The following is a 14,703-nucleotide window of genomic DNA, read 5'->3' as shown; positions in this document are numbered from 1 at the left end:
GTGTTTAGGAACAAAGTCTGATATCCTAACTCATTCTTAATAGCACTTTGCTCCATAAATACTTTCATTGACTTTGTCAATGCTATTCATTGAGTCAGATAGTATTCAACATAAGTAAGGGTATCAGAATCTGGTCCTTGGCAAAGGATGTTTTCCCTGACTTCCTCCTTACAAATAAATCGCTGAAGAGCATTGATAGCAACATATTACTAAATATCTACAGCCTGAAGTCCAGGGTCCATATTCTGCTTCTCTTTCTTCCTTGTGTCAGGATCCTGAACTCGACCATCTCATGGTCACTGCCTCCCAGGTTCCCATCCACTTTTGCTTCCTCCACTAATTCTTCCCTGTTTGTGAGCAGTATGTCAAGAAGAGCTCTGCCCCTAGTTGGTTCCTCCAGCACTTGCACCAGGAAATTGTCCCCTACACTTTCCAAAAACTTCCTGGATTGTCTGTGCACTGCTGTATTGCTCTCCTAGTGGATATCGGGGTGACTGAAGTGATCTAGTAACTTCTGTTGGTTGCCTGAAGAAAGTCTTGTCCACCTCATCTCCCTGGTCTGGTGGTCTATAGCAGACTCCCACCACGATATCACCCTTGTTGCTCACACTTCTAAACTTAATCCAGAGACTCTCAGGTTTTTCCTGCAGTTTCATACTGGAGCTCTGAGCAGTCATACTGCTCTCTTACATACAATGCAACTCTCCCACCTTTTCTGCCCTGCCTGTCCTTCCTGAACAGTTTATACCCATCCATGACAGTGCTCCAGTCATGTGAGTTACCCCACCAAGTCTCCGTTATTCCAATCACATCATAATTCCTTGACTGTGCCAGGACTTCCAGTTCTCTCTGCTTGTTTCCAGGCTTCTTACATTTGTGTATAGGCACTTAAGATAACTCGCTGATCATCCTGCTTTCTCAGGAAAGCTTAACTTCTGTACCAGTCAGCTTAACTTCTGTACCTGAAAAGATAATGGAGCAAATAATTAAGCAACCAATTTGCAGATACCTAGAAGATAATAAGGTAATAAGTAACAGTCAGCATGGATTTGTCAAGAACAAATCACGTCAAACCAACCTGATAGCTTGTGAATAGGGGGGAAGCGGTAGATGTGGTATATCTTGACTTCAGTAAGCCTTGTGATACTGTCTCGCATGACCTTCTCATAAAGAAACTAGGGAAATACAACCTAGATGGAGCTACTATAAGGCCATGCACCTTCACTCAATTTTCTTTAATGCAATTTGTTCCCTAAAGGAAAAAAATCTTTTTAATCATTCCAAGACTGGATACTTACTAGCCAGCACACTCGTCATCTTATTTTTTCATCAAAAAAAAAAAAAGAACAAAATTATACTCGTGTATTATATTCCAGTGACATTATATGTGAATAGATACTGCTTGCAATATTTCAGTGAATTGAGTAGCTTCATTCCAGAACATTTTTTTTCAGGATGGTCAGAATAGTTTCCCCTTAAGCATAGGCATAATATATAGTGTGTTTAGTAGTGAGGTCCCACTGATTAATTTTCTTTGTCATTACTTGGTAGGAAGAAAATTGCTTCCAAGCCTGAAAAACTACGAATAGGCAGGTCTAGCGTCCTCCCTGTCATCATTAAATCAGAGAGAAAAACACAATTAACACAGGCAAAGGTAAGACCCCTTGATTTTCAGTCCTTTGCAGATCTCAGAGAGGTAGGTGTAATGTCCTGTTAAATCAGAATATGATGGTATTTTCCTGTGCCAGAAGAAGGAATCAATTGGCAGCTAAAACCAAGAGCCAGACTGAATTCAGAGTTGGAGGACACAAGAAGCTTTGTTAGTCTTCTGTGCACCTCCCACACAAGGGTCAGTCATAATCACAGACCACCCACTTGACGGAATTCAGGGACTTCTCAGTCCACATGTCCTGGGGTACACACTCCCCTAAACAGAGACAGGAGGGGCCATGGTTCCTCCCATTCCAATCCACAGAACAGGCCATGTGCATCAGTGGAGCAGGCTGTACCATCTTAGCCTGCTTAGTCCCCCTCTGTGTTGGTCACTCAGACCTGAATGCACAAAAGGAGTAAGGTGCCTAAGTCTCATTTTAGGCACCTAAGTCCCAATTTTTGGACTGCTGCAATGCGCAAAGTCCAGCTGAACCCTGTAGGGGCCTAAGCTCATTCATCACCTAAATTTTGCAGAATAAAAGTTGCCTAGGTACAAGGGTGACGGATTCTTCCTGAAAGGGGTGGGGGAGCGTGCACAAGGCACCACCCCTCTGTAGTCCCATACCTGCCCCTCCTCTTCCTTATGAGGCTCCTCTCCCTCAGCCAAGCTGGAGCCGGGCCGGGGAGCCTGGGCCCCTACACCTGTCTGGAGGGGGAGGGGGGCGAAAGCAGCCCCAGCATGTGTCCCTATCTCCGCCTCCCCAGCATGTCTTACCCTGACCCAGCTCTGGCTTCTGGCCTGACCTGGGGGTGGGGCCTCGGGGGCCGAAGAGCCACAGCCAGGCCATGGTAGCCAGACCCTTCATCTGCCCTGGGTAGAGGATGGGGACACAGGCCGGGGTCTGCTCTCGGACCCTCTCACCTGGAGCAGGTGGAGGCTCCCCATAGCTGCCCAGGCTGCTCTTCCCCAGGCCTGGCTCCAGCTTCCGGCCCCCAAGGCCCCGCCCCCAGGTCAGGCCAGAAGCCAGAGCTCAAAAGTGGGAGGGCCATGGCCGCTTGGCCCCCCCTGTTCCAGCAGCCCTGCCTAGATGCCAGTGTTACTGCCTCTGCGCATGTGCACTGCTGCCTCCTTCTAGGCATCCAGATGCTGAGCTCCACCTCCAACAGTGATTCACAAACCAGGCGAAGATAAGTGTTTTGCTGCCCAAGTCATGTGATGTGCTGTGCAGGTCCCAATCTGGTAAGCGAGCTCAGAGGGTGCCTACCAGATTGCCCTCCCTCCCCATGGTGAGTTCACACAATAACAGCTGGGGGAGGGGAGGGAAAAGAGGCCTTTCCTCAAAACTTTTAGCCCAGTGGTTAGGGAACTCACCTGGGAGGTGGGAGACTCTCGTTCAAGTTCCACCTCTGCTTGAGAGGTTGAAGGAATTTGAACAGGACTCTGCTGCCTCTTAGGGTCTGTCTACACTGCAATTAAATACCCGTGGCTGGCCCACACCAGCTGACTCAGGCTTGCGGGGCTTGGGCTGTGGGGCTATTTAACTGCAATGAAGATGTTCTAGCATTGGGCTACAGCCTGCACTTTGGGACACCCCCAACCCAAACCTCGCAGGGTCCTAGAGCCCAGGTTCTAATCACTGAGCTACGGGATAGTCCAATGTGGGGCTGGCTCAGTCTCTCCTGTTGAAGCTATTGCACTCTGGATAAATAATGAGAGAGTCATTGGACTTGATCCTGGGTGTTCCACCTCCTGGGCGAGTTCTCTAACCACTGGGCTAAAGGGTCATTCTCATGTACATATGCACATGCTCTCTCTCGCTCACTTGCTCTCATTCTCTCTCTCGCCTCCCCCCGCCCCAACTCTTTAGCAGTGTAAGTGCCCAATACAAGAGAGGGTTTGCAGCTGAGATAGGTACCACCCTGCCAGCCAGCGGTCGGAGCTCATCTCTGAGATAGGGGCAGGGTTTAGCATGCACATCTATTGTAGGCATCTCCCTGCCTATCCCGCTGGCTTTTGTTAATTGCATTCTAAAGTGTCTACCTCTCTCTAGAAGCTTAGGTGCCTAACTCAGGATTTGCACATCACGACACCTAACTCCTTTTGTGCATTCAGGCCTCAGTGCTTCTCTCCTGGCTCTATGCCACTGGAGGATCCCACCGCCGCAGGATGTGGTTTACAGAACCAGGTACAGCAGCTCTACAGCCATAATCTACTGACAGTGCAGCCCAAAGGGGCAGGGTCACAAGGAGATAGCTGGCCCACTGTGTTAAAGATCACACTGTGCACATTGCTATGTCTACAATGCAGGACAATGGTTATACTTTGAATTATGGTCAGCAGGCCAGTCAATAATCAAACAAAAAGGAGGATTTGGGGATTAATGGTAATGCAAAAGCAATTGAGGCGTATTCCTGTTCCCACTGAACCCAGTTTTGCCATTGGTGTCAATTAGAGCAGAAGCAGGGCATCTGTGGAGCCGTCACTTGTCATGTGACATTTTTCTTAGCTTCGTAATACTGAAAACCGAGACCTAGAAATGCTGTGGTTGCATCGACTACTGATTGTGGATCTATAGTAAACTGCCAACATTTGCATAAAAGAAGGAATGTGCTATGAACAGGTTTTGTAGTTATTACATATATGTTTTCCTTTGGGTTGTATTAGTCACTAATCATTTCAAGCAGTGCATTTAGTTTCATTCTGGTCTTTACTTAGTAATTCACTGCTTGACTGTCTTTCTGTGCTTCAAGTACTGCTGCCTTTTTTGTCCAGTACTTATCTGAAACTGTGGAGCCTTGTGTTTATCAGAAGTACACTGCATGTATCAACTCTATAACCCTCCATGATCAGGATTCATCAGGGCATTGTCTTGTGCTGGTGGCAATGAGATTCTCTAGATGACTCATTTATTCTGATACGGTGCAGTATTTTTCATAACTCATGTATGCGTGGCAGAGCTCACATGTTTTCTTGCTCTCTCACCATGCTTACAGCATATCCCTGTCATCCTCCCATGCTCCATGTCAGTGTAATATGCTATGAACAAAACTTTACAATGAAAATTTAAAAGTGGTCCCAGCTCCCTCTCCCCATCTTCTCTCTATGGTACATATATGGTCCCCATCACCATAGTATCTGAGTACCTCACAGTCTTTAATGTATTTATCCTCACAAAATCCCTGAGAGGGAGGGAAGTGCTATTAGCCCCATTTTACAGATGGGAAATTGAGGCACAAAAAAGCAAAGTGGCATGCCCATGGTCATCTTGAGTTTCACTGTCAAAGGGGCCTTGGAGAGAACATTCACCATCTATCTAAAAGATGCTATTTGTTTTCTTTCCTTATGAAAACAAAAAGTGATAATTAATATTATAGTAAGATATGTTTTAATGCCCCCACCCGCAAATAGTCATCTTTTTCCTTCTGGAACTGATTTCCTAGCCTAGTGATTCATAGACAAAAAAATCTCTCTCTGAAAATAAACTAGAGTTGTCAATTTACATGGTCACTTGCACATTTTTAACCTACTTTGTTAGCTGTTAGCCATGCTATGGTGCACATTTTACTGCTATTGATTATTACTGTAATGTATTTTGCCTAAGGCTCAGTAGAAGGGTTCAATGAATTTTCTTGGGCAAACTGGGGAAAATGGTAGCGTGGTGATGAAACTGGGGAGAGTGGGTGGATGAAAGATTTACAGAGGTGAGACTGGAACACTAGAGAGCACTGAAATGCCAAAGACAATCTTATCTGTGTTAACAATCGATTCCAATTACATCTGTCGGCTTCAATACACTGATTAGTTCTGCTGGTGTCTGGGCCACTGAAACTATGTAGAATTTAATGGAGCAGATTGCATCGCTTTCTTGCTCTTCTTTGAACTTTCTTGAGTGATTAGGGAATGTCTGCTCTTACTAGTAGTGACCTTTCCCCCCATAATAACATACTGTTGATCTTCATTCTCTGAGTTCCCAGAACTGTGCCTGTTATATAGTGTGCTGTATTTTGAGATTACCATTTCCAGGTAAATGTGTGAGTTAGACCTGGCAAAATTAACTTGGCTGGCACAAGCTGGATTTCACAGCCACATTGGGGAGAAAAGCCTGTATTTACTTTCCTCCACCTACGATTATAAAAGATTCAACGATATTTCAATATACAGTTAACACTGGGTTCATAATGCTCAGTTTTTGGATGTTACAGCCACATTTCAAAAATGATTGAGCCAAACGCAACTACAGTTTAAAAATAATAAAAATTAAGTAGTAAAGAAGACACAAAATTCTCAGATAAGAATTGCGCGCATCCTGTTATGTTTGTTACCTCTTTTCTCTTGCCCTAACCTGCTTGTTTGTCCACCTGGTATGTCTTGTCTTTTAGACTGTAAGCTCTTTGGAGCAGGGAATGAAAATTGGCCACATGTTTGTACAGCACCTAGCTGGTTGAGACCTTTTAGGCACTACCATAACTATTAAATAATAGTTATGATAATAGAGACTCTTTCTGCAGCCTGCAATTTGACACCCACTTCAAACCCACCTCCAGACACATGAGACTGACTCGCCCTCATCCTGGGGCTCTCAACCTCTCTATCCTCTCCTCAGTCCTGAGAGGAGGGGTGGAACAGGAGGTTTATGCCCCTTCTGTGATAAGGGGGGTGTTAGGGGAGCCCAGGCCCTCCCATTCCACTCATCAGTTTTGCACTAACGACTAACTCCATTAACTTCACTGAAATTATGATATAAACTGGTGTGCAATAAGAATTAGGCACATATGCTATACAGGAATGAGTGTATTTTGAGGAAAGTGTGTGTGTGTGTGTCTCCTCTGAGGCCTACTCACATTTCTCCTTTTAAATTCCTTTATTTTTGACCCATCCTTCCAGCCAAAGAGGTTTGAAAGTCATCTCCCTGCAGAGCTCTTCAGTGCCACTCCTGGATTAGTTGGAGAGAGTGTCATTAAGGTAATGGCAGGTGCTCAAGAAAACCTGGGCAAGAGTTTAAATGAATGGTTGTAGGAAGGCAGAGCCAAAGGGTGACACTTCCCTGGCTGGCCAGTGGGCTGCAGAACACCAGGGAAGGAGTGACCTATCCTTGTGTACACTCCTTCTTTCATTCTAAACCTGTCTGCACCTTGCAGATCTAGTCAAGCCTCCCATCTGTTAAACCACTGGGTGGCAGTGAGAGGTGTACCTAGTACCCAAATTCAGACCTATACTTTCAGTAAGGTATACCTGCCATACCTTTGAATGACTTCTGTGTACATTTCTGATTCTGTCTGTGCACTTCCCTCTGCCAGAAGATAATTTCTGATCAGATTTCCTACAACTTAAATGTAGTATTGTTTCTTGTTGTTCTAACAACATTATGACCTCGTGCACTGGCACTGAATTTATCTCACTCGTGACATCTCTTCACGCAGGAAAAGGCAGCACGCGCTGTTGTTCACAATATGAAACAAGACTGTGAAAAAACCAGTGTCAACTTGGGTCAGATTAATCCCTGTGCATATGGTAAGCAATGAAATTATAACCATCTTTCCTAATATTTAAATGAGAAAGTATTCTCCCCAAAATTGCTGAGCCATATAAAAACACATGAGAGAGTCTTATTGCTATATTTCCATCAAGTCATTAAAAAAAAAACATTTATAAAAGATCTGTTTCTGTAGAAGTAGCAACACTGGAGCATAACTTCTAACACAAACCTCCCTCTCCATGAGGGGAGAGATTTTTCAGTTGGTTCTAAATGGAGCAAAATTTACATATGTAATCTTCTATTTAAATTAATATACACTACTTACATGAGTGAGGCTTTGCAGCATCAAACTATTGATTTAAAAACATTAGCTCTTTCTTTCTTTCTTTCTTTCTTTCTTTCTTTCTTTCTTTCTTTCTTTCTTTCTTTCTTTCTTTCTTTCTTTCTTTCTTTCTTTCTTTCAAACATTTATTTACAGAGCCCTGCGTGGACATAAAATTTGTATCTGCATCCGATAGGTGATCTGCAAACATGGTCCGTGGATATCTGAGGATATAAAGTGGATATCCACAGATTTGCAGGGCTCTACTTATTTAGCTCCCTCTTGGCCAAATCCTGCTTGCCTTAAGGTGAGAAGTCCCACTGGCTTCAGTCAAGTGCCTAACACCTTTTCCATGCTGACATAAATTCTTTGGAGATGCTGAGATATAGATTTGGAAAAGCAAAACTTTTTCTTGTGCTAATTCAAGATGGTCTTAGACCCGTCCTCCTCAAAAGCAAAGTTAATTTATTTAATATTTTTATGAGTTATCATTAGTCAATGAAATTTACATGTGCATATGCAACATACTGTAAAATGAGACTGCACTAATGCCTTAATTTAGCACAGCATACAAACACCTGCATAACTTTAAGCACATGAGTAATCCTATTGAAATGATTGGGATTATTCACATGCTTAAAGTAAAGCAGGTGCTTAAGTGCTTTGCTTCCACTGAGATGTTGCCTCTTAATGGATTTTGTGCCTGATATATATTCATTCAAGTCACATTTGAGTACTCAGTTCAATAACAGCACTTGCAACACAGACTATTGTCTAAGGCCTGGTCTGCACTTAAAAATTAGATTGACTGCTATTTTGCTCAGGGCTGTGATACATTATGCACCCTTAGTGTACTAGTTAGGTCAACCTAACTCCGAGTGTAGATGCGCCTAGGCCAATGGAAGAATTCTTCCATTGACCTAGCTACTGCGTCTCAGAGAGATGGATTAGCTACATTGATGGAAAAAACCCTTCCATTGCTGTAGGAAGTGTCTAAACTATGGGGCTACAGCAGCACATACCCTAAGTCCCATTGACTTTCTGTGAGAGTTAAGCTTCTAAAGACCAGATTTTTAAAGGTATTTGGGTGCGTAAAGTTGCAGACAGGCCCCTAGAGAAATTTTCAAATGTATTCAGGTACCTAATTCCCATGGGAATTAGGAGCCAAAGCACAGTTGAGAATCCCATTAGGCACCTAGGTCCTGAAATAACTTTAACATTTGGCCCTAAGGCCCAGATCCTCAAAGGTATTTAGATTCCTAACTTCCACTGAAATCAGTGGAAATTAGGAGCCTGTGTCACTTTTGAAAATGGGATTTAGGTTCCTAAATGGTTAAAAAGCAAACTACAAATGTCTTAAGTATATTTACAAAAAAAAATTAGGAAGTGGCCATCTTGACAATTTTACACTGTCATTTGAGATACAGGCATTGCCGATCAAAATCTGAATCATAGAATCTCAGGGTGGGAAGGGACCTCAGGGGGTCATCTAGTCCCACCCCCTGCTTAAAGCAGGACTAATCCCCAGATCCCTAAATGGCCCCCCCTCAGGGATGGAACTCAGAACCCTGCATTTAACAGGTCAGTGCTCAAACCACCAAGCTATTCCTCCATCCCAGGAATAAAGGGGAGCCTTTCAGAATTTCTGTAAGCTAAGTCGTATTACTTTGGAAAATGGCTAAATTAAAGGTGGTTAAAATGGTCTTTTTTTGGATAATAGCCTTTGCCTTGCAACAACCTTGAAAGGCTTATGCATTTCACGCATTAAAATGGGAAATGTATTTTCTAAAACCTATTCTACATCGTTAGATTAGCTCAGTGGTCCCCAAACTGTGGGGCGTGACCCCTAAAGGGGCGTGGGGGAATATTGGGGGGGGCATGGCAGGGCCGAAGCCAGCCCCCACAGGGGGCAGGGAGGGAGCACCACCCAGCCCCACTCTGCCCCCAGCTCCACTCTGGCTCCACCCACAGCTTCGGCCCACAGCCCTGACCATGGCTTGGCTCCCAGCTCTGGCCTCGGCCCCTGGCTCCCAGCCCCAGCCACGGCCCCTGGCTCATGGTTGCAGCCTGGACCTGCTCCGGACCCAGGCCTTGGCTCCCAACCATGGTCCAGCTCCTGGTCCTGCCTCTGCTCCAGCCACGGCCCCCGCTGCAGCTGCAGTCCCAGATTTGGCCCCAACCACAGCCCCGCTCCCTGCCCTGGCTCCCAACCCCTGGCTCCCGACAGCGGGGGCAAGGGCAGATTATTTTAAGGGTCAGAGGGGACGTGACTTAAAACATTTGAGGATCAGAGGGGGCATGACTTAAAACATTTGAGGACCACTGGTCTACTCTACAGCTTCTATTAGGAAATATAAATACAATAGATAGACCCAATATTCTTGATATTTTCCATACCAAAAAGCTGAAGGAAAAGATATAGTGCTATTTTTATGAGAATGTGTTTGTACCTCATAAAGCTACAGAAAAGGGCTCACTCAAAACAGATGTAATGGGACTACATGCCTCAAGGAACTGGTAATCAGATGTGGATTCTCTTAGTGGTAGGTAACTGGTTTAAAATTGCCCCAGGTCTGTAATAACTCAAAGTTGTTTCCTACTGATGGCTGTTTTGTGGCCAATGAATGTGTGACATGAATTAGTGGTCTCAGTTCAGTTCCTATGGGATGGCTGGCCTGACCGGCAGCAATCTCAGAAGTAAGCATACGGAATGAAGCTATGGAGACTGATGTATCCTCTCATCCTTCTTTCTAATCAGGACTAAAAGACACTTCCCTACCAATGTAAATGATCTGATCAGTGTAAATGAGATTAGAAATTTGCACTTCTGCTACCTGTTCTGTACCTTAGCTCTTCACATGCTTTGTAGATAACAAAAATAAAATGTAAGTTTAAAAACAATACAATGTCCTACTTAAAAGTGACTGATTGCTGTGCTCAATGTGCTGTCCTTCAGATTTATGTCTCCATTAATGCAGTTTGCTGTAGCCTTCCTTGTCAATTTTGAGCCACTGTCAATTTACCAAGAGTTTCCATGTGGCTCTTCATGCTCTTTTGTGTGGGTGGTGGGAGAGTGGAAAAATCATTTAGGATTAATTGTCTGTTCTCTTGCTTCTATCATTGAGTTTTTCTCTCAATGCAGATCTGTCAAGGCTTATAGGAACAAAATTTAATCTTTTTTATTTTCTTATATTTCTTAGCAAAATCCATTTTGTGTGAAGTTCTACCTTTGCCCCCATATCAAATGCCTCAATATATTTTTAATTGTAAGAGAGGAAAAAAACAAATCAGTAGGTCTGATTCTCCTCTCTCTTACACTGCTGTAAATCAGGTGTATCTCTACTGACTCCATTGGCACTACACTTGAGTAAAACAGTGTAAATGAGATTAGAATCTGGCTTAAAATATCAATAGACTAGCCTTTATGTGCAACCCTACTAATCTAACAATCCACAATGCAGCCAATGGATAAGAAATATTTGGTAAACAAAAAGTTTTAAATTTCCAGGAAAAATTAAAACTTTTGGGGTCTCTTTTTAATGTACTGTTTACTGGCACATTTTGTAAAAAATACCATCAATTTTTGCAACTGTCTAAATCTATCTAAACATTTATATTGCTCTCCTCACCTTAGTGTGGGATAACCTAACAAAAATTATCACCACAATATGAAGGCCCACGTGCAGTCCAGTTTACTTCCTTCTTCCCCTAAGGCAGCCTAGTGAATCTTCTTCTTTGGTTGGTAAAATGTGTTTTATGCTTTGTTCTGCAAATGGTGAGATTTGTGGTATTTCTAATCTCTGCAAGTGAGTTTCATAGTGAGCCAGTTACTGAGAAAATTCTATCCCTTGCTTTCTTAAGTTTTCCTCTCAAGGTAAGCAGTTTCATAGTGACCGGGGAATATAACTCTCTGTGGAAAAGTGTACTTTATTGTAAACATGTTCTTCTAGACACAGAAGAGTTAACATAGAATTTTCCATATCAGATCACGAATCCATCTGCTCTGCTTTCTGCCCCTGGCAGTGGTTAATAAATTACACTTCTGAAGAAAGCAACCAATTCCCCCATGATACACTTGGCAAACTGTGCAGTCCTGGAGGTGTGGGAGCTTCCCTTTGCTTAACTTTTAGCTTGTATTGCCACAAAATTTGGTCCCAAAATTATCTAGCTCTTTAAAACCAAGCCAAAGTGTTTGACTATGTCACCATACTGTCACTTGGTGATTTCCAAGGCAGGAAAAAAAGGCATGATGGAGAAGTCAACTTACTTTTTCATTTTCACATCTGTGGGTTCACCCTAACCTCCATTATACATTTCCATTGCATGGCTCATTTTTGTGATTTTTTTTTCATTGCATGGTCAAAATAAGAAACCTTGATTGGCACTTACTAGAATGTCACTGTAATGGGGGGGTCTACAAACCCCTTATTGAACATAGAGAGGGGAGGAGAGCCTGTCCTGTTTACAAGCAAGCAGCTTGATCAAACCACCATGTAGGCCGAGCTGCCAAGCCTGGCTAGAGGCTATAAAGGCAAGAGTACAGAGAGGGAAAGGGAGACAGAAGGGCCTGGGACAGCAAGGTGGCAACATCCCAGCATCAGGCTGCCTCCAAGAAAACAGCCAGGAAACTGAAAGAGACTGCAAGCCCAAAAAGTGGAGGGCTGACAGGGTTAATTGGAGGTGGGAGTCCAGGAACTGACCTGACTGAGAGCAAACTAAGGAAGGTCAGTCAGGAGAAGCTGAAGCTCCTCAAGAGACCACCCCAAGAGGCAGTGACAGTCACCCTACCCCAGTCCATACTAACCTACTCCTTGAACAAGAGAAGGCAGTATAATAGAGTACAGTATAATAGAGAAAAGATCCACAATAAAGAACAGGCCCTAAGTGCAGATAGTAATTTTATGACACAGAATATTTATTATGGTACTTTCGACACAGTTAAAGCTTTCAGTTTGGTTTTTAATTATGTTGTCTCTTAACTAAGCAATATTCCTTTAAAGGGAGTGGCCCATGAGGAAATGCAGCGATCTGAATGGGCACAGAACACAGCATTATTAAGGATCACTGCTATTCATTGTTTGCAGTGGTGTTGTAGCGGTGTTGGTTCCAGGATATTAGAGCAACAAGATGGGTAAGCAGCAAGATCTTTTACTGGATTAAATTCTGTTGGTGAAAGAGACAATGTTTTGAGCTACACAGAGCTATTCCCTAACCCTTCCCCACCTGTTTTTTGTCCTATGATTGTAGAGGTGTTAACAGCTACTTCACCTTGAATGATCCCTTAGAACATGTGTTAACTATTTATGCTAAACAATCTGTTCCACTGTGTATTTAGCTCTGACATTCTCAGCCTTGTCTACGTGAGGAAATTAGGTTGATTTAACTATGTCAGTCAGGGGTGTGAAAAATCCACACCCCTGAGTGGCATACTTAAGCAGAACAAAATCCCCATGTAGACAGCACTAGGTCAATGGAACTCTTCTTCTGTCGACCTGGCTACCACCTCTTGGGGAGGTGGATTACCTACATTGACAGGAGAACCCCTCCCGTCAGCATAGGTAGTGTCTACACTGAAACAGTGGTGCAGCTGTGCCACTGTAGGGTTTTAAGTATAGGCAAGCCCTGAGTGTCTTTCCCAGACAGGAAGAAGAGCTCTGAGTGGCTCGAAAGCTTGTCTCTCTCACCAACAGAAGTCGGTCCAATAAAAGAAATTACCTCACCCACCTTGTCTCTCTATTGCTATTCATTGAAGCTGATAGTGGCTTCAGCCCAACATCAAAGTATTAGATACAGAGGCTCTGGATGAAGATGAAAGTGCCAGATCCCACAGTCACTGAAAAGCTGGATCCTGGATCAGCCAGTGCTTTTAAAATAATTTTTAATGCATTATAGGGACTATTTTAAAAAACTAAATATCGGTGAAAATATCCCAAATTATTTTTCCTTTGTTTCCTCCACCCCTCTCCTTAGCTGTGTAAATTACTGAGTCCATAATTACTAAGTCCTCTTGGCTCTCTATGTTTTGCTCTACATTTGTTTATATTAAACTTGCTTTATATAAGCATGTTACTTCCCCCACTGAACTTAGTTTTAGATATAAACGGAAAAAAAAACATATGGGTATAGCTGTCTTTATTTTTCTTTACATATACGTTCTATTTCCTAATAATAATTAGACAGTCCAACTGCATATTCAAATCTCACTATTGTATCCGTCCATTAAATTAAAGTACCTTAGCCATATATCTTGCACCTCATAGGGCCATGCCAGCCATGATACAATTGCCAAGAAATGCAATCCCTGTTTTGCTTTGTTGGCTGAACCTTGATTTCCTCCAGTTCTGGAGTTTTAATAGGCTATGAAGGGTTAACATGTTCAGGTTTTTGCATGTACACTTTGCAGTTTCCTGTTGTTCACTATGAATTGGTGCTTAATTATCTACTTTGCTCATGCTTTATGTTTGTAGTTTAGCTGGACAATTTTGAAAATGTCATCCCTATTGTTAAATCTGACCTTCATTCAATTACTTTCTCAAAATGCTTCTTGCTACAAAACCCTACCAATCAACCATGGCAGTGCTCATGATAAGATGTGATTGCTTCTTACTGTGAAAAACTTAATTGTTTCATTATTACATCATCGTCCTCCCCTATCCCACCTTTCAGTTTGCCTCATCCTTGTGTTTTTAGGTGCGATTGTGAATTTTCTGGGGCAGGGACTTTTTGTATTTGCTTAATGTCAATATAGCACCTAGCACAAGTGTCATTGTAATTCAAATAATACATAATAACTCCAATCACTCATAATAAGTTAAATGAAATAAAAACGGAAGAAACTTGGGCAGAAAATCAAATACAATGTAGGCCGTAATATACTAAGTGTATCTGAATTACTTGTGTGTGCATTCCTTATTCTGCCCTGTATTTTCACAAACCCTACCACTACTAGTTGGTTAATTATTATTATTTTATTAATTGTTTTTGCATCGCCCCAAAGTGTTCTCGGTGTTTTACAGTATAAATAAAAAGATGCAGTCTCTGCCCTGAAGCACTTACAACCTCATTTGAGACATGACTTGACAAGAGGGACTAGCAGACAGTCGTGAGGGAATGGGGTGAGGAAGAACAGTTATGTAGTAATAAAATCCCCTGGTTACTCCTTTTAAACATCACTACATATAAGCTACCCACCTACCAGAGAAATGAGTTTGATATAATTCCCTATGTAACTTGAGTGACCTATTATTTCAC

General features: G+C 42.8%; 1 protein-coding gene across 1 annotated transcript in view; it reads left to right on the top strand.

Annotated features, from left to right (window-relative positions):
* Positions 1-1,555: 1,555 nt before the first annotated feature.
* The window catches only part of DYRK4 (dual specificity tyrosine phosphorylation regulated kinase 4), a 72,068-nt gene continuing 58,920 nt past the window's right edge, over positions 1,556-14,703 (top strand). Inside the window, exons 1-2 of the mRNA XM_078849150.1 lie at positions 1,556-1,654; positions 7,075-7,165. Of these exons, the coding sequence (XP_078705276.1) occupies positions 7,105-7,165 (61 nt within the window). The 5' untranslated portion in view covers positions 1,556-1,654; positions 7,075-7,104. The remainder of the gene's footprint in view (positions 1,655-7,074; positions 7,166-14,703) is intronic.

The sequence above is a fragment of the Lepidochelys kempii genome, chromosome 1, assembly GCF_965140285.1.
Source record: "Lepidochelys kempii isolate rLepKem1 chromosome 1, rLepKem1.hap1, whole genome shotgun sequence".
In the NCBI taxonomy this organism is placed as follows: Eukaryota; Metazoa; Chordata; order Testudines; family Cheloniidae; genus Lepidochelys; species Lepidochelys kempii.
This window is presented reverse-complemented; position numbering and strand designations above follow the sequence as displayed.